General features: G+C 39.1%; 1 protein-coding gene across 2 annotated transcripts in view; it reads right to left on the reverse strand.

Moving 5' to 3' along the window:
- Positions 1–23,714, reverse strand: part of RASSF6 (Ras association domain family member 6) — a 44,829-nt gene that overhangs the window by 16,350 nt on the left and 4,765 nt on the right. For both annotated transcript variants that reach the window (XM_004088995.3, XM_003265734.4), the window contains exons 2-4: positions 19,814–19,912; positions 6,638–6,716; positions 1,471–1,613 (exon numbers count right to left, since the gene is read on the reverse strand). In XM_004088995.3, coding sequence (XP_004089043.1) covers positions 1,471–1,613; positions 6,638–6,716; positions 19,814–19,878 — 287 coding nt within the window. In that variant the 5' untranslated portion in view covers positions 19,879–19,912. The remainder of the gene's footprint in view (positions 1–1,470; positions 1,614–6,637; positions 6,717–19,813; positions 19,913–23,714) is intronic.

Consider the following 23,714-nt stretch of genomic DNA (forward strand, 5'->3'; position numbering starts at 1 on the left):
AGAAAACTTTTCAGTGAACCTAGTATAGACTGAGGAGTCAGAAGGCTTTCTGGAGAACATGTTACCTCACCTGGGTCTTAAAGGATTGGTGGAAGAGAGTCAGGCAAATGGATGTGGAGAAGCAGGTAGACTTCTAGGCAGAGTCAGGAAAATTAGAAATTGCATGAAATGTATAGGGAATTACAAAACATTCAGCATGGCGGTAGCATAATTTTTGAGAAATATTGGCAAGGTGAAAATCATAGTCGAGCTTAAATATTTTTTCCAAAGGAAAAGCAGACTTCTGCCAAAGTGATAATTAATTTTCCCTAGTTGTGGCCAAATATCACATTGGGCAAATTGTCCTGGCAGCTCCTTCTCCAATGCCTCCTCTGATAGAATGCCAGCTCATCTAACAATGGATGGGAGGATGAAGTGTATGAAGAGAAGGCTTGGTATCTCAATGTATGTACACAGTGGGTTGAGCTGGAGAGGTAAGGACTAAAAAGGAAGAAGGGTTGGAAAAAAAGGATGAAAAGAACTTTTATACAGGTATGTTTCTTGCTGAGAATATTTATTAATTTTTCTAAAACTTGTAAAGGGGTAAGGAAAAAATCAGCCCAACCTGGATATCCAAGGGACACTTGCATAAACCCACACAAGGGACTGTTTTGTGCATTTATTTAACTTCAAATGCATTTCAGGGTGCTCTGTTGAACTGGATTGGGACAATCAGATGGAGCATCATTAAGTTTCCCTAGTAGAAAGCACGATGAGCCCTTTGTTCCAAGGAAAGAAGACATTTAGATTTTATCCTCTTATTTTGGAGACCAGGCCAGGGTAAATCAAATTCTGCCTTTACATTTTGCCTTTTCCAATGAAGGAATGCAGTCTCCAGGAGAGAAGTAACAGAGCAGAGGAGTCGAGACCACAGGCTGTGGAGCCCAGACAGAAGTAAGGCCCAGTCCAGTTCTGCCACATTGTAATTGGGGATCTTGCACAGATTAGGTAATCTTGAAGAGCCCTGGTTTCTGAACACCTACTTCATTGAGTTGCTGGGATTTGTTTTTTTTTGAGACAAAGTCTCACTGTGTCTCCCAGGATGGAGGGCAATGGCGCGATCTTGGCTCACTGCAACCTCCGCCTCCCGGATTAAGCGATTCTCCTGCCTCAGCCTCCTGAGTAGCTGGGATTACAGGTGGCTGCCATCACGCCCAGCTAATTTTTGTATTTTTAGTAGAGACGGGGGTTTCACCATGTTGGCCAGGCTGGTCTCGAACTCCTGACCTCAGGTTATCCACCTGCCTTGGCCTCCCAAAGTGCTGGGATTACAGGAGTGAGCCACCATGCCCAGCCATTGCTGGGAAATTAAATGAGACTGTGTTTAATCAGTTTCACACAAGCCTAAGTTTCCCTCCTTAAGAGTGCACACAATAAAACTAGATATGAAGATCATCTTCTGAGGAATTAAAAACATGAAAGATAGCTTACCCTTTGCTGGAGAAGACGTCTGATGACTTCATACTAGTAAAAGAAGAGAATGGCTTCTCATCTTGTATTTTTAGCTGTATAGGTCGTTTTACTCCCCAGAAAATGTCCAGCATTCCTTCAACAATTAGTTTGCCATCTTCAGTCTAAGGAAGAAATGAATAATCCCCTAATTGTTTTTGTATTATTTATAGACAGTAAATATTTTAACTGAAGATGTAGAAATTAAGTGTGTAACAAACCTTAATAGGTTAAAAAGAAATCCAAGGGTTATTGTTTGGCTTTCTGATTTTTATCTACAAAGCAATTCTGTTTTTAAAACATTCTTTTATTTTTGAAAACAGCTATACCCAGCAAAGTGAGTAAATCATAATGGTAATGGCATGTCCACCAGAGGGCACAGTATGTCAAAATTCTTTCTGAACTCTGATTCCTCCATTAAGTAGAATTTTAATTCTCTAATTTTGTTTAATTTAAAATTAAAGCAGATTTAAAAATTATACTGAACTAGAAATTAGAAAAAAGCTATTTAAAGATTTAGCAGCTACTTCCTCATTGCTGAACAGAAAAAAATTTAACTCACAAAGTTATGGAAAACAAGTCAAATAACACGTGTGAAAACACGCTGTAAAAATTCAAAACATAGATATATGTTTTGTAAAAACAATAGCATTTGAAGAATTTCTTTAAAATTAGAAACACTGTAGTATAACAGAAGAAGGAGACAAACTTAACATCATGAATTGTGTGGAAATTTTTGAATTAAAGTATAAATAATCATTATACATATGAAAGTGCTTTTCCGATGTTAAAGTAATGTTTTCTGTTATAGGAACTTTGGAAAATGTAGAAACTAACAAAAGTCACATGCCAGCCACCCAATACCTATTTTAACATTCATTAGCTATTACTAATCTTATGAAGAGTCAATTGTTAGACAACATTTAATAACTCAATTCTTATTTGAGAGCATAATGAAAACTCCAGACTCTGGAATCAGACAGACCTGTGCTCAAACCCTGGCTCTGCCACTTCTTAGTTGTGGCCTTGGACAAGTTGCTGGCTACCTTTAAACTTGGGCTTTCTCATGTGAAAAACAGACATTGTAATAACCCCCAATTCACAGCACCTGGCATTCAATAAATGCTCTATATTACTGTTTATGATTTCTTTGGCTGATAAAGTTGCTTTGGAATCACTCTTGAAACAAACTTTTGCACTTCTTCCACTTTTGACTTTACATTTCAGATTACTAAGAGGTCAGGTTACCAATCAGTTGTTTTCAACAGTCAAACACAATTTATTCCTCGAAATGACTCTATATGATATAGATTGTATAGTTAATGGTGGATAGCATTCTTTCTCTGCCTAACTAGAACTCAATTAAGCCTTTGTATCAAAAACTCATAGAATCTCTGAAAAGAAAAACAAAACCCACTACTCTGCTGGGGTTGTTAAATTCTTCATTGCTATACCTCCAGCTTTTAAAATGGTGTCTGGTACATGGTAGACATCCAATAAATATTTGTTTAATTAATTGATTAATTAACCAAAGATGAATAAAGCCACATATTGTCATCCAAGGACTGCCCCTTTCAAACAGTGTCAGAAGATTTGAAAAATTCTGAATTATGACTTTATTGATCAGTGTGTAAAGATTGAAAACTCTGGTGGTCTCACCATACACTTCACCTCATACTGTTTTTAAAAATTATGTAAAACATGAAACTATTATTAAAAATTAAATAACTTTTTTTGTGTGTGACAGAGTCTCGCTCTGTCACCCAGGCTGGAGTACAGTGGTGTGATCTCGGCTTACTGCAATCTCCACCTCCTGGGTTCAGGTGATTCTCCTGTCTCAGCCTCTCGAGTAGCTGGGATAACAGGCATGCACCACCATGCCTGGGTAATTTTTGTATTTTTTTTTTTAGTGGAGAGAGGGTTTTGCTATGTTGGCCAGGCTGGTCTCGAACTCCTGACCTCAGGTGATCCGCCTGCCTCAGCCTCCCAAAGTGCTGGGATTACAGGCATGAGCCACCACATCTGACCTAAATAACTTTTGTAATATAAATGGAGCACTGATGTACAGAATTGGAAAGAATATGCCTCAACTTAAATGTTCATAACACCAAAACTCAAACATTTACCTAAAGGAAACAAACTTAACATCATGAATTTTGTGGAAACTTTTGAATTAAAGTATAATCATTTTCCTAGTTTTAATCTTTTCCTAAATTTTATATTTTTATAATTATATATATTAAAGATTTAAGATATAGGACAATGTTGAAACAACTTAAAATTAGGCCCACTTCTTTATAAAGGGATTAGTTATTTAATTCAGTATATTATTGAATTTGGGAAAGTAATTGAAATACCCAGTTGAACTAAATCATTTAAGCTCAATAGGAATGGCCAGAGTGCTTTGTAAATTTCCTTCTGTCCAAACTGTAGATTTAAGCCAAATTATGGTCACCTGAAGTCCATGCTGTGCCATGAAATTAAATCAGGAGTAGAAAATTCTAATATCCCCTTTGGCCAGGAAGATATTGTAAATATGTAAAGTGAGCCCCATCAGAATACAAAGCTGAGTGAAGAGACTTGTGGAGAATGAAACACTGAAATTAAATAAAAAGAAAAAAAGTAAACATAAGGCCACTTTGTACAGTAGCCTGCCAGTGGCACTCCTAAAAATGCTTTTGAAGAAATAAAGGACGTTCAAATAGCAAGTCAAACTATCCCTGTTTGCAGATGACATGATCTTATATTGAGAAAACCCCATCGTTCCAGCCCAAAAGCTTCTTAAGCTGATAAGCAACTTCAGCAAAGTCTCAGGATACAAAATTGATGTGCAAAAGTTGCTAGCATTCCTATACACCAACAACAATCAAGCCGAGAACCAAATCCCAAACAAACTCCCACAGAAAGAATAAAATACCTAGGAGCACAGCTAACAAGGGAAGTGAAAGACATTTACAAAGATAACTGTAAGTCACTGCTCAAAGAAATCAGAGATGACACAAACAAATGGAAAATCATTCCATGATCATGGATAGGAAGAATTAATATTGTTAAGAAGGCAATACTGCCCAAAGCAATTTGTAGATTCAATGCTATTCCCATTAAACTACCATTGACATTCTTCACAGAACTAGAAAAAACTATTTTAAAATTCATATGAATCCAAAACAGCCTGAATAGCCAAGGCAACCCTAAGCAAAAGAACAAAGCTGGAGGCATTACACTACCTGACTTCAAACTATACTACTGGGCTACAGTAACCAAAACAGCATGATACTTGTACAAGAACAGACACACAGACTGATGGAACAGAGTAGAGAACCCAGAAATGAGACTGCATTTCTACAATTATCTGATCTTCAACAAATCTGACAAAACAAGCAGAGGGGAAAGGATTCCCTAGTCAATAAATGTTGCTCGGATAACTGGCTAGCCATATGCAGAACTGAAACTGGACCCCTTCTTTACACCATATACAAAAATTAACTCAGGATGGACTAATGATCTAAATGTAAAATGTAAAACTATAAAAACACTGGAAGACAACTAGGTAATACCATCCAGGACACAGGAATGGGCGAAGATTTCATGATGAAGATGCCAAAAGCAATTGCAATAAAACCAAAAATTGGCAAATGGGATCTAATTAAACTAAAGAGCTTCTGTACAGCAAAAGAAACTATCAATAGAGTAAACAGACAATCTACAGAATGGGAGAATATTTTTGTGAACTATGCATCTGACAAAGATCTAATATTCAGCATCTACAAGGAACTTAGACAAATTTACAAGGGAAAAAACCAAACAACCCCATTAAAAATTGGGCAAAGGACATGAGCAAACACTTCTTAAAAGAAGACATACATGTGGCCAGCAATCATATGAAAAAGCTCTACATAACTGATCATTAGAAAAATGCAAATCAAAACCACAATGAGATACCATCTCACACCAGTCAGAATGGCTATTACTAAAAAGTCAAAAAATAACAGATGCTGGTGAGGTTGTGGAGAAAAAGGAACCCTTATACACTGCTGGGGAGTGTAAATTAATCTAATCATTGAGGAAGACAGTCTGTTGATTCCTCAAAGACCTAAAGACAGAAATACCATTTGACCCAGCAATCCCATTACTCGGTATATACCCAATGGAGAATAAATCATTTTATTATAAAGACATATGCACACATATGTTCATTGCAGCACTATTTATAATAGCAAAGACATGGAATCAACCTAAATGCCCATTAATGATAGATGGGATAAAGAAAATGTGGTACATGTACACCATGGAATACTATGCAGCCATGAAAAAGAACAAGACCACGTCCTTTGCAGGGATGGAGCTAGAGGCCATCATTCTTAGCAAACTGATGCAGGTATAGGAAACCTAATACTGTTTTCTTTCACTTGTAAGTGGGAGCTAAAGGATAAGCACACATGGACACATCGAGGGAAACCACAGACACTGCGGCCTATCAGAGGGTGGAATTTGGGAGGAGGGATAGGACCAGGAAAAATAACTAATAGGTACTAGGCTCAATAGCTGGGTGATGAAATAATCTGTACAACAAACCACCATGGCACATATTTACCTATGTAACAAACTTGCACTTGTACCCCTGAACTTAAAAGTTAGAAAAATGCTTTCTAACTTCAGGACTTTCCTGAATTCTTTCTTTAATATTTCAAAATTTTTGTTATTTTGATATAGTGCACATCTATTGGAATCTAATGCATTCATTTTAAAACCCAAATCAAATTTGACATTACAGATGCATCATAATTTATTTGAATAATCCCTAATTGATAGAGACATCTTCAATTTTCTGCATTACAAATGACATCACAATGAGTGTCTTTCTATATACATTCTGATGCGTTTGTAAGAAAGTATTGTGATAGATTTTCAGTGGAAATGTTGTTAAAATATTCATATTCTATTTTTAAAATAGAAAGAAAATATGTCATTAAAATTTTTGAATGCTTTTCTATCTCAAAAATGCTTAGAAAGTCACAAGTGTTCCAAGCCCAAGTCTAAAAGAATCATAATCAAGTTAAACTTTCATCTGTTTCTTCCAGAATTGTGTGTGTGTGTGTGTGTGTGTGTGTGCGAATAACACTGGATTGCCTTTCTTCAGTGGGCTTACCTCTCCATATAAAATATGCAGATTTTTCTGGTTCTCATAAAAAATGTTATAAGTCTTCAATAAAGAATTAAGTTGTTCCCTAAAAATAAAAAAAATTAATTACAATCAGTCTTAGAGTTTTTAACGTAAAAGGTGATAATGGTACTTTCATAAAGGTATGAGATAGAAAGAAATAGTTTAATGGAATCTTTACTGTTCTGTCACTTTAACTTAACATAGGTCATTGGAAGTGGAAGCATTCTTAAAATATCAGCAAATGTTGAAGGTGCTAATTCATAAAGAAATAACCAAAGGTGGGAAATGACTGAGGACAAAAATGATGAGAACAGTATTCTGTAGCAGGAGGCAGCCACGAAACAGGAATTTGGTTTCATATTCCTTTTTGTATTTCAACATTTTTAACCAACCTAAATTAAGCACTGGTGTGTGGCTGATACCATCTCTCTATAAACTACTCCCTCCTGTGTGCCCAGGGAATGGGATGGGACACCAGTGCCCCAACTCTCCAAATCTGTATTACCTTGTGTAAGCCACTTAGTATCCCTGAATTTCCACAGCTGTGAAATGAAGGTGATCTGTCCTACTTGCCGGGGCTGTTTAGACTATTAAAGGCAACCACAGAAGTTAAAGATCCCAGCTGGCTGGGTGAAGCAACAGTGAGCAAAGGCTCATTGTTACTGTGGCAGGGGAGCTTCTCTCCTGGCCTGCCCCATACAGCTGACAATGGCAGGCTCTGGCCAGGAAAGTTAGTAGGGGAGGAGCCCTCTACCTTTCCACTCTTCCAGCTGGGTATCAAGATCTGAGACCAGATGTGCTGGTGAGTCACTCAGTGCTTTCTTGCCTGGAAACTCCTCCCTGTGTCTCCCACTGGGAACACAGCTATGGTAAGAAATGCTCCTGACTTATCTCACCCTTTGTGGCAGGTGGGCCCTGGCAGTGGGAACACTGGCTTTTACCATACCTCTATTCTATCTTTCTCCCAGTGTCTCTACGTCTTGAGATGCTCCTCTTGAGATGATCATCATTTCTCACCTAGATTACTGCAGCAGCCTCCTAAAAGCCTCCCTGTATCTGTTGTTTAGCCTCAATAGCAGAAACTGTTTTAATGCAAACCTGACCATCTCTCCTCTTTGCTCAGAACTCTTCAATGTCTTATTGTTTTTCAGATTAAAAGCCAACATCCTTACAATGGCTTAAAAGACTGGATGTGACTGGTCTTCTGTTACCTCTTTCATCTCATTTCCTCCCACCCTTCCCTCACTCCATGCAACCACCAGCCTCCCTGGTGTTCCTTGGCCACTCCAGACAGACTCCCATCTTACGGCCTTTGCACTTGCTGATCCCTCTGCCCAGAATGATCTTCCCCCAAACGTTCACCTTGCCAGCTCATTCATCTTCTTTAATTATTTAATCAAAAGTCATCTTCTGAAGAAGTCCTTCCTGATCACCCCATCTAAAAATTCACCTTCTCCCAGCATTTCATATCTTGATTTTCTCCTTTGCCCCTGTCCCTGAGTCACCTTCTATATATTTTACTTATTTCCTTATGTTCTGTCTCCTCCATTGAATGTAGCTCTAACAGGGCAGGGGTATGTACACATTTTGTTCACACTGTATCTTGTGCCTGGAAGAGTACTTGGTACACAGCAGGAACTTGACAAATTCTGGTTGACTAAAATTATTGGGAAATACTCATTTCCTAAACAACAATAAACAAAGGAAGAAAAGCTTTCTCATATAAGCAGTTTTATAAAAAAAAAGGACCCAACAAGCCATGATATTAAAATTCCAAGTATTTCAATTGCTAAAATCCCTTTGATCCTCAATATCTGTCTCTGTCTCATAAGAAAATGAGAGGGCAAGGAGTTTGGTCCACTTTATTCACTCCTGTGTTCCTGGTTCTCAGAGCAGAAACTTGCTCACAGTAGGCTCTTCTTCAATAAATACTGAATATTGAATGACAGAATTTACATATACTGACTGTTACATGTTTGAAATCACGTAAGCATGTATGTTGCCATTGGCTTTTTCTCACCTGTAATTTTCAAGGTGTACATTTCCAAGGATCAAGACACTCTACACGACTGCCATAAAAAAGATTCTCCAGAAGTCCTCCATACTGTCGGTCCATTTCCCAAATGGATTACTTTCAATTTTTAATGTTAATGAACATGTCTCTTCTAAATATCATTGGTCACTCTGATTTTGTTCTCCTGGGTTCATTGTCATAGGATATTTCCTAAAAATTATACTACTGGCCGAGAACATGAACATGATTTACAGCACTCATTGTTTAGTGCCAGAACACTGTTAAGAAATTTCACCATAAAGAAATTTTACTGTAAAGAAATTTCAAGGACACTTGAGATGCAACTCCTGATATGCTGAGCTGTGAGAGTTGTTATGAAAGCAAATGGAGCTTTACCTAATCTTATTCCCTCAGCTTCTGCTTCTGATAAAAGTACATTATATAGTAGAGTATGAGCGGCCTCTAAAGTGTTTAGTTCAGGATCATGTGCAGTTGGAAAATGTTTCTGAACCTGAATAGAGCCTGACTAAATCCTCAACTGAAATAAGTCTCCAAATGACATAAGAAGTTGGCAGACGGTGGTCCCAGGCTGCCTGTTTTTGTAAACAAAGTTGTATTGGAATATCACCACACTAATTTGTCTGCTCATTGTCTATGGCTGTTTTTCTGTTATAACTGCAGAGATGAGTAGTTGTAACAGAAACCATATGACCTACAGAGCCTGAAACATTTCTAATCTGGCTCTTCGCAGAGAAAGTCTTCCAATCTGTAATCCACTGTGTAACATAGGGTAGCTGGATACCATAGAAGTCTTCCGTATTTTTCTCACCATGAGTAGAATCTTTTTGATTATTAATTGGACTTTGAAGGATTTTGGAGTGTTGAAGATTAGAGCTCAGTAAACTAAAGTATTGGAGTAAAATTAGGTAAATTAGTGGTGCAATACAAAGCAAGGAATTAGAAAAGAAAATTCAGAAGTTGCCTGAACAAATTATAGCAATGGTGAATGCTGTCCAAACATTTCTTTTAATCATGTGTACACCTTACCAGAGAAACTTTTGGAGATGATTAGTTTATGTACCTGATGAAACAATATGTCTAATATAACCTTGAAAATAAAATGTATGTCTGTAACATTCTAATTTAACTTGGCATTAGGGGAACAACATGGTGAAGAATTACTGTTAAGTTGATCATCTGTGTCTATCCACATTACACCATCCCACAGAAGGTCATTTATTCAACATGATACAGTTGCTGTGTGAGCACAGTCAAGAGGCCGCAGTCATGCTGGGAGGGTGGGCGAGAGCTTTAAGGAATAGATGTTGCCTACGGTGAACCTTGGTTGGTGAGAATTAAACAGGAAAAGAAGAGTGTAAAGAGTTTACCTGGCAAAGAAATAACATGAAAAGGGACATGTAGCTATTTCTATAGTTCGCAGAAAAAACTCAAGAGTTGGGATTCCAAGAATACAATATGTAAAACGGGGAATGCTGAGCAATGAATGAGCCCCGTGAACCATTTTAAGAAACTTGGAATTCACTTCACAGGCAATGGGCAGCTATTGAAGATTCTAGGCAGGGGAAAGACATGATGATACTAAGGATCACTAAGTAGAATGTCGAAGATAGATTTCAGTACGAGACAAGATAGAGGCAGCAAGATGAGTGAGACCACTGCAACACTAGAGTGGTAGAGGTGCAGAAATGAGGCTGATGTTCCACGGAAAGGTGAACAAATGTGCCATGTCTATAGAAAGTTCTAAAGTCCAGAAGGGACCTATAATAATTACATGCATTGTATGGTTTAGAAGACCCAAAAGCAATCACTAAAGTGTTATCTGGGCAGTCCTTAGTCAATAAGAGGAGCCCTGATTTAATATACACTGTGGCCTGTCAGTGGTAATTTTAACAGAGTTTTTTTAGGGTTCACCTAAGTGTTACATGTGGACCCCCTCAAAAAGAATTTGTGCACCTTTCCCCCTTAAACCCATAAAAGTTCACCTTCCAACATGATCAGACTGCTTAGCATAAACTGTTTGATGGCCCTTAAAATACTTTAAAATGGGTGATAAGAAATGGATTCTATGTCCAGTTTTCAAGTTTATAAGTCTGTGATGTCCAAGGCACGCTCAAGAAATAGACACAAGTTTCGGCCGGGCGCGGTGGCTCACGCCTGTAATCCCAGTACTTTGGAAGGCCAAGATGGGCGGATCACGAGGTCAGGAGATAGAGACCATCCTGGATAACACGGTGAAACCCCGTCTCTACTAAAAATACAAAAAAATTAGCCGGGCGCGGTGGCGGGCGCCTGTAGTCCCAGCTACTCAGGAGGCTGAGGCAGGAGAATGGCATGAACCCGGGAGGCGGAGCTTGCAGTGAGCGAGATCGCGCCACTGCACTCCAGCCTGGGCGACAGAGCAAGTTTCCGTCTTAAAAAAAGAAAGAAAGAAAAAGAAATAGACACAAGTTTCTCACACTTTTATATGTGAGACACAAAAAATTGATTTTCTAGGAAAAGGCTTAGAACATGAAACACTGTATCACAATATGTAACAAGGGTGTTTTTAAACATCATCAAACACTATATAATAAGGACGGTGTTTTCACTAAACTGAAGAAAACCAAACTTCCATATAAACTGGACTTCTAGCTAAATGAACATGTAAATTATAAGTTTCTCCAGGATAGAAGTTGGCACCCTGCTACAAGCAGTGTGGAGAGAGAATCCTGGTATAAGCTGATGAATACCCAGGATTCTTCATCATGGTCCTGGAAGAAAGCTAGCGAGGGAGAGACTGACCTTGGTGGGGGGCAGACCAGGGGGAGGGATGCTGAGGGGATCCCAGAGTCCTGTTCCTTTAAGGCTCCAGCTTGGTTTTAATGAGTAATAGTGGACCCAGAGTTTACTGTAAAATGCTCTGGTGTACTTTGTACTTTGTGGCCTGAATTGCAGCTGCTCAGCCGATGGGAATTAACCGCATTCTGACGTTTGCCATGAATAATGTACTTAGCATGAAGTGAGTTCCTCAATCTTATCAGGTATTTGGCTGGCTGGAAGAAACTTTTTATTTAATTTTATAAAACTGTAATGTACATGAATGTGGGACAGGATTATGGGTGGAAGTGAATTATGTCTCATATCCATAGATAGAGTGGATGTCAAATATTAGTTGTACTAAGAGATTTTTTTCTCTTGTTTTAATAATGACTTACAGTATAATTAAGTGGCTATCCTAGTCCTTCCCTAAAAGGCAAAGAACCGTGTCCTGGTCTTTACAAAGTGATTCTTACAGTTTGAACCCACTAAGGACAAAGCATAAATATTGTCATATGCCGTCACACTACACAAACTTGAAAGACTTCCGTGTGATACAAATGAACCTCAGGGGAAAATACACTCAACGAAGCTGCCAAAGGCATATTTAGCCCCTGGCTGTGCTTCCTGAGTTTGTGTTACTTCTGCTTCTTGGAGACTTGCTGAAAAATGTTCATGGTTCCAATTAGGCAGCCACTGAGCTGCTCAGTGACAACAACGTTAAGAACAACATTCCATCCCAGCACTTTGGGGGGCCGAGGTGGGCGGATCACGAGGTCAGGAGATTGAGACCATCCTGCCTAACACGGTGAAACCCCGTCTCTACTAAAAAATAGAAAAAAGTAGCCGGGTATGGTGGCAGGCACCTGTAGTTCCAGCTACTCGGGAGGCTGGGCAGAAGAATGGTGTGAAGCCGGGAGGTGGAGGTTGCAGTGAGCGGAGATCACGCCACTGCACTCCAGCCTGAGCGACGGTGAGACTCCGTCTCAAAAAAAAAAACCAAAAACAAAAAACAAAAAACAAAAAACCATTCCACTGTGTGTGTTGCCACGTTTAAGATTAGGAACCAAGAATATTTGAAACAGACTTCAGCAGGTGAAAAACTGAGGCAGAAAAGGATAGTGCTAATTAGTTCTCTTGCACAGGTTTTCTTTTTCCCATTGATTTTGTTCACGATATTAAATTTTAGCAGTGAGGCTATTTAACAATTTCTTATGTCAGGTTCAAAAAGCTGAATTTAGAACTTTATATTTTTGTAAAATAACTATGAAATATTAAAGTTAAACATATTCAACATTACATTAAATATGTAAAGGTAACAAATTGATTATTTGCTGGGAATTACGGTTGTGATTTTTATTTCCTATGTTGTAATTCTATACACCTTATAAATTCTTTTCTTTCTTTTTTTTTTTTTTTGTTTTTTTGAGACTGAGTTTCGCTCTTATTGCCCAGGCTGGAGTGCAATGGTGTGATCTCATCTCATTGCAACCTCTACCTCCCGGGTTCAAGTGATTCTCTTGCCTCAGCCTCCTGAGTAGCTGGGATTACAGGCAGCTGCCACCAGGCCAGGCTAATTTTCGTATTTTCAGTAGAGATGGGGTTTCACCATGTTGGCCAGGCTGGTCTCAAACTCCTGACCTCAGGTGATCCCCCTGCCTCGGCCTCCCAAAGTGCTGGGATTACAGGTGTGAGCCACCATGCCCAGCCTATAAATTCTATATAAGAAATGGGTGATACTTTCATGATATTTTTTAGGTTCATAAAAATGTAATATACACTCTTGTATGTTTTTGGAAAGATGGAATCAGGAAATATGAGGACACAGAAGAGAACTGAATAAAGCCTTGTCATCAAGCCATTTGCCAAGACAAATCATCATTCCATATTAATGATGTCTGTAATAGAAGCAGAATTCTCCAAACTCATTTCATCCTTTATTCCTGTCCATTTGAATCCTGGAATTAAAATTACAAATTTTGGCTCCTCTTTCATAAACAGCCATGGCTTCATGTCTTTTGGCTTTTGGTTCATCTCCTGGTTCAAATGATGAAGAAAGAATGCTTTTCAATCTTTGCATAGAGACCCTCCTCAGCTAGGAAAGTAGGTTATTCACATTTCCTTTGCAAATGAAGGGACTGAGTTCCAAAGTCTGGAAACTGAGAAATTTGTGAAGTAGTCTATCTTGATTGAAGTAAAAATGCAAATCCTAAATGATCAGAAAGCTCTGAATTCCGTCTCACTCTTCCAACTTCAAATACCTGAGGAGTTTTCCCTTTTTTCTGCAGCCCTGCCAACATATGTTATTTTTTAACTTTTTTATAAAAGCCATTCTGTCTGCTGTGAGATGGTGTCTCACTGTGGTTTTGACTTGCATTTCTCTGATTAGTGACAATGAGCATTTTTTCATGTTTGTTGGCTGCTTGTATGTCTTCTTTTGAGAAGTGTCTGCCCATGTCTTTTGGCCACTTATTCACTGTTGGTGGGAATGTAAATTAGTCCAGTCACCGTGGAAAGCAGTTTGGAGATTTCTCAAAAATCTAAAAGTTGAACTACCTTTCAACCCAACAATCCCTTTACTGGATATGGACCCAAAGGAAAATAAAACATTCTACCAAAAAGACATACACACCCCTGTGTTTATCACAACACTATTCACAATAGCAAAGACATGGAATCAACCCAGGTGCCCATCTGTGCTGGACTGGATAAAGACAATGTGGTACATAGACACCATGGAATACTCTGCAGCCATAAACAAGAGCAAAATCATGTCCTTTGCAGCAATATGGATGCAGCCGGAGGCGATTATCCTAAGTAAACTAATGGAGAAACAGAAAATCAAATATTGCATGTTCTCACTTATAAGTGAGAGTTTAACACTGGGTACACATGGACACAAAGATGGGAACAATGGGCACTGGGGACCACTAGATGCAAGAGAGAGGGAAGGGGGCAAGGGCTGAAGAGCTATCTATTGGGTACTGTGCCCACTACTGGGATGATGGGTTCATCCATATCCCAAACCTCAGCATCACGCAAGATAGAGATGAGGGAATGGAGCAATTAGGCTGGGACTTAGCTCATATTTGGGTCTTGCTTCTCATTTGTCTGTGGTTTAGCCTTTCATTTCCTGTTTTTCTGAGACAAGCCTTATAGTTTTTTTAAAGCCAGTTGAAAAGTAAACACAGGTGTGCCACTCAACAGCAACCATTATGGGAGCATATGGAAACTTGCCGTAAAATTACACCCTTTGTGTATGAACAGATAGGGACTTCTGTGCTTATTGAGAATGAGTACTTTGACTTCACACTCTGATGCCCCTTGCTCCCTTGGGAGGGAGAAACTATCCTATTTAATTAAGTATTTCATTTATTGTAGCAATATGCCTTTCAGCCCCCTGGACATTTGGGATTGTTACTAGAGGGTTTGAAACACAACAGGGAGCCAGTGATTCCCAGGGCCATCAACATGAGCACGAGCCTGAAAATGGGAGCCTTCCTGACACACAGGCTCTTACACTCAATGGCTCTGACTTTGTTCTTCGGTAATGCTGCCATGACTTTCACCACTGGTTATCTTTACATTCAACAAGAAAATAATAAGCAAACTCCTTGCTGCTATTCAGGGGATCCTCCAAACATTCTCCAGACTAAATCCAGAGTATGTAGAATGTATCTGATCATATCATCTGCTTTGTTAACATCTTTAAATGTCTTAAATGTCTTTCCATTGCTTTTGGGATAAAACCCCCACATCCTTATGGCAGGTTAAGTCCTGTTTGGTCTCTCTCCTGCCTTCCTCTTCAGCCTCCTTTCAAGAGACATTTTCCCTGTGTCCTGCACCCCAGCACCCTGGACACCTTTCACTTGTTGGAACTCTTTGCTGTATGGCTGTAAGGATTTCTGGCAGATTTCCTGTGTCAGAAAGGCTCTCCCACCCACTCCCCTGAACTTTGATAGCTCCCTTTTAGTCAGATCTCTGTACAAACATTGTTTCTAGGGAAGCCTTCTTGGAACTCTTGTTTAAACTAGGGCTTTGTTCTTTCATAGAACTGGGTTCCTTCCCTCAGAATACATGTCAGTTTGTTTCAGGCCTTTAGACCTATGTGGATCTCAAAGTGTGATCCTCAGACCAGCAGCATCTGTACCACCTGGGAACTTAGACATGCAAATATTCACCACACCCTAGAACTCCTGAATCAGAAATTCTGGGGATGGAGCCTAGCAATCTTTCTTTTAAAGAACCCTCCAGGTGGTTCTGATAAAGGCTCAGGTTTGAGCTACAGCTTCAGATTGCAAGCTCCACAAGAGTAGGACAGCTACTTCCTCTCCTCTCCTCTCCTCTCCTCTCCTCTCCTCTCCTCTCCTCTCCTCTCCTCTCCTCTCCTCTCCTCCCCTGTCCTCCCCTACCCTCTCCTGTCCCCTCCCCTCTCCTCTCCCCTCCCCTCCCCACCCCTCCTCTCTACTCTTCTTCCTTTCCTGTCCTCTCCTCCATCCCCTCCCCTCCCCTCCTCTCTGCTCTTCCTCCTCTCCTCTCCTCTCCTCTCCTCCATCTCCTCCCCTCCCCTCCTCTCTGCTCTTCCTCCTCTCCTCTCCTCTCCTCCATCCCCTCCCCTCCCCTCCCCTCCCCTCTCCCCCCTCCCCTCCCCTCTTCCTCCTCCTCCTTGCTTATGGTATGCTCTCAAAAGTTATTTGTGTAGGGAATACAGTATAGAAAATTCACACATCCAGAAATTGAAATAAATTCCATACATGTAATATATTTCTGGAGTCTGAATTTCTGGAGTCTCATAGAAAATCACTGGATTTTCGATGAGAACATTTTTAGATTATCTTGGGCAGACAAATGATCTCATTGTTTTTAAACCTCCTTAACTGATAAAATAGGTAACTGCAAAGTAGATAAATTTTACTAGGAATAACAGATTATTAAGTCATATTGATATGCTCAATGACTGTTGACAATATATGCTTATTGAAAAATATAAAATATAAAAAACTAATAAATGTTCTTCTTTCACATATCTCATGATGACGTTATTGACCTTTTTGTGACAAAATAACAGATGTGATACCCAGTTTCTCATAATAATTTCTTTTCATTTCACTGGATCATCAAACATGAATAATGTGAATTTTTGAAAACAATCCCCATGTGGACAAAAATTCTATTTTTTAAAGTAGATCCTCCTAAATATGCAGTTAAAATCTTCTGTCTCTGGCTTGTTTTAAAATTCTAACTTTTTATACAAATACATCAGAACAGGCTCTCTTATACTTTAATTAAAGACAGGTATTCAGCATTCTTCAGGAGAAAGATGCCCTCCTCTTAGAAACTTACCTTCAGACTCACAGGGGCACGCAGTATTTGCTCCTATTCCTTTGATCAGGAGAAGACCCTGTGTATGAAACCTGGGCAAACATTGCCTTCTGTCTGTACTGGCCAGGTAGAAGGCAGCCTCTGGAACACTGGCTCTTTGTGCTTAATTTGTGCTTAGAAGTGCAGGTGGCTGGTTCCTTTGTTTCAACAAAGATTGCTGGCCAACATACTTGGAAAAAGAAACTGTTTGGAATAATGCACTTTCTGCTAAAATTTATTACATCACGCTAATTAAACTTATTTACTAAGGACAGGATTGTACACGTGCCTTTTGAGCTGCCCTTAGAAGAGGCATAGGCTGCAAAGTTTATGTTAGGTTACTAAGTAGCAGAAAATGTCTGATAAGTTCTGAGAGTGAAATCTGATCGGCATTCTAAAACTGGATTTAAACTTCTCCATTAATTTGTCTTTTTTTTTTAATACATGGTTAGCATTTATTCACCTCTAAAGTGCCCAGATTTCAGCCTATGACCTAAAGTGAAAATACTTTGAAAGTAACCATTAAAAACTTTTGTTTTTATTTTTTTCCACGCAGCTCACTATGTGAAGCAGTGTGCAATGATGACTCCGGGCAATAAAACAGCAACTGGAAGCTTAGTCATTTCAGCACAAAGCTAACCTGTGCCAATACCCTTTGAACAAGGAAGTTTCTAGACTCAGAGAATTCTCATCCAGTAGCGGGATATAAACGTTTTGTTGCCTACTATGCTATTATTAATATCAGGACCTCTTATTTTACTGATCATATGTAATCCTCATGAAATTTGCTGAAACCAAAATTTTGATTATGAAGATTCTGCTTAACTATTAATTTCCATTCTTTTCATGTAGTTCTGTGCAGGAAAATAAAAATACCTCAATAAATTGCTAATTTTCATCTTGTTTACCGTGACAATACCTAGTAAAGAGAGGGAGCTAAAAAACGACTTGCCAAGTGAATAAATGAGCAGGGATGTTTGCCGGATTCGTGGTATGCTAGATATCATAGTTGGTCAGTGGCATTGTTATAATTTCTGGTGACAGCCTGGCAGAGATTTCCCCCAGCTCCAGGAATTTTGTTTATGTTAGGAGGTCAGAAGTTCTCAGAACTTTAATCCTTTCCTACTGTGAGAATTTGTTCTCAAGACTTCAGTATGCATCAGAATCACATGAATAGTTCTGGGGTGAAGCCCAGGGTCTATACGGTGAACAGTCATCTGATTCAGAAGCAGGTGGTCCATGGACCTCATTTTTAAGAAGTGCTTCTTATTCAATCTCAAATGTAATGTGTCCAGGACTGAATTCCGGATCCTCAGCTGCAAATCTGCACCTCCTGTAGCTCCTGCTTCTCCTCATGATTTCAGAAAATGTTAACTCCATTTTTCTAGATCAAAATTTTTAGAATTATCCTTGGTTATTCTCCTTCTCTCATACCCCATGTCTAACCCTTCTGGAAATCCTATTGTGTTGGTCTTCAAAATATATCCAGAATCTCACCATTGTTTTCTACCTCTACTGCTGCCACCTTCATTCAAGCCACCTTCATCTCCACCCTGGACTGTCAGCTCCTTGGTAACTTCTCTGTTTCCACTCTTGTCCCCTCTCTACTCTGTTCTTCACACAGCAGCTAGACTGATATTGCCACTCATGTGCTCAATATCCTTCCACAGCTTCTCATCTTATTTAGTGGGAAAGATCAAGCCTCATAATGGCCTTTCAAACCCTACATGTTCTGGGCCCATTTGGCTTCATCTTCTCCTGCTGTCTTTCTACTTCCATTTCCCCACACTGTCCTCCCTGACCCTTACAAATATGCATCTGCCTTAGGGCTGTGGAGTTGCCGTTCCCCTTGCCTGGAATACCTGTGAAACCTGCATGGCTTGCTTTCTCCTTTTCTGCAGGCTTTTCCTCCAATGCTTCCTGCTCACTCAGGAAGGAACTAGTTTATATGCTATCAGAACCCTTTCCGCTCTCTATCTCCAGCACTCTTTACTCCATTTCGTCAGCATTTATCTTACGTATTGATTATATCCCAACTTTATGATGTAACCCCATGAGAGTAAGGGTTTTGTTTGGTTCATTACTGAATACTCGAGGTCCAAAAAAACACCTGCTCACAGTGACAAATCAATAAGTGTTTGAGGAATAAGTCAGTGGATGCTTTATCCTTTGCATCATGTCTTTTTCCCACTGCTTATAGTTCATCCTTATCTTTCAGCTGTGGCTTTATTTCCATATTTGATCATATTTGTTTCCTTCACTTTCCTACTGCCCAACCCTGCATCATTCACTTCCCCTTCTCTCTATCATTTATTTGGCTTTATTCCTTTTTCCACACCCCCCATAAGATTTGGGTCATGTTTCAGTACCACTTGTTTTTTCATGATTTCATCTCCCTTCAGTCCCCAGCCTTTGCTGTAGCTTGGCCAGTTTCAGTTTTCGTCTCTACTCTTATAGCTTTTAAGCCCCTACTCTAGTGTTCCCAAAGCAATATGAGATACTGTTTGCTGTGTACAAGAAAAGTTGTGGATGTCGGCCATATAGTGCATAATCTAATGTCAAGAGGGAACCAGTAAAAATCGAGTGTAATGAGGAGCAAGGGAGGGAGAGGTTAGGACAGGACATAATGTTTTTGGCCCTGGGGTTAATTCTTTAGAACTCTCATTTATGAGAAGCCTTAGATATTTCACCTAATGCTGCTCTTCAGTATTATCTCAACTATTAAAACAGAAATGTTGCTTTTAATAAAGTAAAAACCACTGTTAAACAAAATATTAGTGATTGTTCCATGAGAGAGTAAATTTGAGAGTCTTTAGGAACAAACTTTTTCGACTTCTTATCTAGTATCTCTACTGATGATTCATATTATTGATCTTGTTGATCATACATCATGCTTAGAAAACTTTGAATGGTATATCCCACAAATGATTGGTGAGTAGGACAATGTATAATATAAGGTGTGTGGTTACCTGGTTATGAATGTCTTCTCATTAATGAAGATCCAAGAGGGGTACTGGTGAGCCATCATAGTCATCTTTTCCTCCTTTTCAAGATGGTCTGAGGATATCCTAAACATGAGAATAATCTTAATGATTTATTCCTATAATGCATTCATAACTTAGTTTCTGATTTAAGTTGAGTGTTTTGTTACGTCTCTGGAGTATAAGAAGGTTTTAGAAAGTTTTTAAGTAGTATGTCATGTGTGAGCAAAAATACAGAAAAATGTATTATGCAAATGAAAAACTACAGAAACGGTAACTCCAGACAAGGATGGATTGAACAATTTGGTAAGTCTGTTTTAGATATATTTCTAGCAAAATAAATATGACTATTGATTTATATAATTCTGTATAAGGGATCATATTCCTTCTATTGCAATAACTCACCCAAACTGGCTGAACCTTGCCCCAGTCAGAAGAACACAACTGCAATTCTAGGCAGCTAAAATCAAGCTCTGACTTGAAAGTTGATTAGGTATGATGTAATATTTTTCAAGTCTCCTTCAAACTCTGGAAACTGTGGTCAGATGTGAATAATCTCTTCCTTTATATGTTCATATAAATGGCATTAGGGTGTGACCAGAGATGTAAAGTATAATATTTTCTGGTAATTCCATTTTGCAAAAATTGAATATTCAGTTATCATGGCTCCAAGCCTATAAGATTTTAGGGGATAGAGCCAGAATAAAAAGATGGACAAGAGAGTTCAGTTTTCTTTCTTTTTTTTTTTTTAAAGTTTGCGTATAGGGGGGTGGATTTCCTCCTTTTCCTTTCAAATCAGGTTATTTGGGTTGGGTAAGATGAATAAAAATTAGGAAATTATATGTCCTAACTCTTCAGAATACCAGGAAAAAAAAAGAAAACAGGAAAGCTATTCTTCTATTCTCATAAAACCTCTGATGCATATTTTTCTTTATAGCATGTTGTTAAACTCACTAGGTACGTTGTTACAGTTTTCAGTGTGAATGCTTGGCTGGAGTCTCATTTTAGGCTTTTATCATTCTGATCATCCCATCATCTATTTGGTCACAAACCATCCTGGTATCTTTCTTAATAAATACAGCCCAAGTCCCTTAACCTGACTTTCAGGCTTTCTTCAATTCCACTCAAACCTACCTTTCCAAGCTCCAAATGGAAACATTTCTTCAACACCAGGCCTTGTAACCTAATGAAATTTCATGTCATTGAGTCTCTTCTCACCAATTCCCCTGGCAGCAGAGGGCCCTCCTCACTGCAGGTCCAGATATCTGGTCCCTTTTAGTCCCCAGTGGGGCATCTTTAAGTCTCCCCATGGCCTTTGAATCCACACTGTTGTCATCATTCTGCTTTCTACCTTGTATTGTCATTATTGACTTATACCTTACTTTCTTTTCTATTGCTATCTTCTTGCTCAAAGAATGGTGCTTCTCTAGTTAGAAATGGCATCCTCTGATAGCACATCATTGGCAGGTCTCATGCAGGACACCTGGAGGACTCATGCAAGAGAGACAGAAGCTTAGTCACCAGGCAAAGTAATTCTATACATCAGAAGCCACATGGGCATTTTATGCTGCCTTGGGGACACAGACACAACATGCTCCATGAGCCCAGTGAATCCCAGTTACTCATTCACAGGATTTGGTCTGGGCAATTTGGTTATACAGGTTACACAGGTTACTCCAGCTTCTCAAACTTGAGTTTTGCCCTTGAATTTTGTCATTCTAATAAGCCACCAAAAGGGTTATTAATGTCCCCTAGTGAGATCCCCCAGTGATGACCCTGGGGCCCAAACACTTCCTTCTTCCTCCTGGATCCAGATTATTTATCATATATTCCTTTAATTTTGCCGTACCTCCACCTCTCCACCCATGTTCCAAGAGCCTGTACCTTGCCAAAGAGTTCACTTCTCTCCTTATTTCTCCACCTCTTAGCAACATTTGACAAGATTGATTTTCCTACCTTTTAAAACACTTTCTTCTTGATGCTTTTGAGACAAACCACGAATAACAATCACCTCACTCTATTTTCCTGCTATCTCACAGGCCTCAACACTAGTCTCCTTTGCTGACTCCTCCTTTGTATGATCACTAAATACTGGCTTGTTTGAGTGTCCATTCTCAGCCATCCTTTCTTCTCTATCTATATATTCTTCCAGGTAATCAAATCCGTCTCCATCCCATAATCTCTGCTGAGCTCCAGACGCATGTCACCACCTACCTAATCTCTACTTAGATGTGTACCAGGCATCTCAATATCTACATGGCTGGAAAAGAACCACTGACTTTCTCCCATGCTCTAAAATTTCATCCTCCACAATTCTTTCCCATCTAGGCATCAAAACTAATATTTAGTCTCATTTTTTCCCTCTTTCATCATAAGCCGAATTCAATCCAAAAGTAAGTCCTATTCACTGTACCACTAACATAATCCAAATTCAAACGCTTTGATTTCCACTGCTACTACCCTAAGCCAAGCCACCGTCATCTTTTTCCTGGATTATTGTGTCAACCTACTAGAGGGCCTCCCTCTGTTGTGGTCTGAATGTTTGTGTCCCCACAAAACCTACATGTTGAAACTTAATCCCCAATGCAATAGTATTAACAGGTGAGGACTTTAGGAGGTGATTAGGTCATGATAGTGGAGACTTCATGAATGTGATTAGTGCCCTTATAAAAGAGACCCCACAAGCTACCTGGACCCTTCCACCATGTCAGAGCATAGCAAGAAGGCCATCTAAGAACCAGACAGCTTGCTTCCCTCACAAGACACTGGGGATATTTGGAACTGAAGAACCACTGATAGCAGCTTCTTATAATCACAAAGTGAAAATTGGCAGTGATGGACTGAAAAATCATTGCAGTGGCTTTCCAACTGGCTCACTCTTTATTTGCATTCATAAGAAATATCAAAGGTATCATTAAAGAGGGCAAATAATTGCAATGTAGTTATAGTGACACACTTGTGATCTATGCTGAGGTAACTCATAGCCAGCTTCAGAAGACTTCAGAAGATGTGATGAAAGGATTTCCAAGCCTCTTACATTATTCTCTGACTTTAGGAAGGAAGACAGTTGAATATAATTTAATGTAAGAAAATAAAAGCAGGATAAAATTTTCATTCATAGGCAGCACATAATATTTGAGTAGGAAATAATATTGTTCATGTCTGATCTAAAAATTGGGTAAATAAAATATTCAAATAGTTTAAATATCTGAAAGGAAGAACATGCTTTGGTAAAAGTCCCATTGTTAGTATTAACAGTGAAGTGAAATACAAAAGTTAGCCAGGTGTGGTGGCACACACTTGTAATCCCAGCTACTTGGGAGGCTGAGGCCCGAGAATCACTTAAACCTGGGAGAGGGAGGTCGCAGTAAGCCACAATTGTGTCCCTGCACTCCAGCCTGGGTGACAGAGCGAGACTCCATCTCAAAAAAAAAAAAAAAAAGCAAAACAAATAAACAAAAACAATGAAGTGAGGCATAGATCTATGAATTCAAATAGTTTTTCATCCTCATCTTCCCATTCCCATTCACCATGATTCATAGCAAATTAAAACCTGCTAGGGCCCTTGTGAAAATCTTCTAAATTATAAAGACTTGGTAGATATAAGCATCTGAGCAAACTTTCTCAAAGACTTAAGAGGAGAATACCAGAGAAGTCATGAATAGCAAAGAGGGAGAGAATTTATGAAGAAAGAAATATTACAGTTCTAGAAGCCTGGAGGTCTTACTTGAGATGTTCAGTTATTTTGGTAGAACATAATAAACTACAACTTGAGAAGGAAGATTGTTGTTACAAATCTATGTAGGCCCTGGTGCCAGAGATTATTGACTTAGATTGTGTGTAAAATAAGATCATTATTTAATAAGTTTGGTCATTTGCTTTTTCATTT

This window comes from Nomascus leucogenys, chromosome 9 (assembly GCF_006542625.1).
Source record: "Nomascus leucogenys isolate Asia chromosome 9, Asia_NLE_v1, whole genome shotgun sequence".
NCBI lineage: Eukaryota > Metazoa > Chordata > Mammalia > Primates > Hylobatidae > Nomascus > Nomascus leucogenys.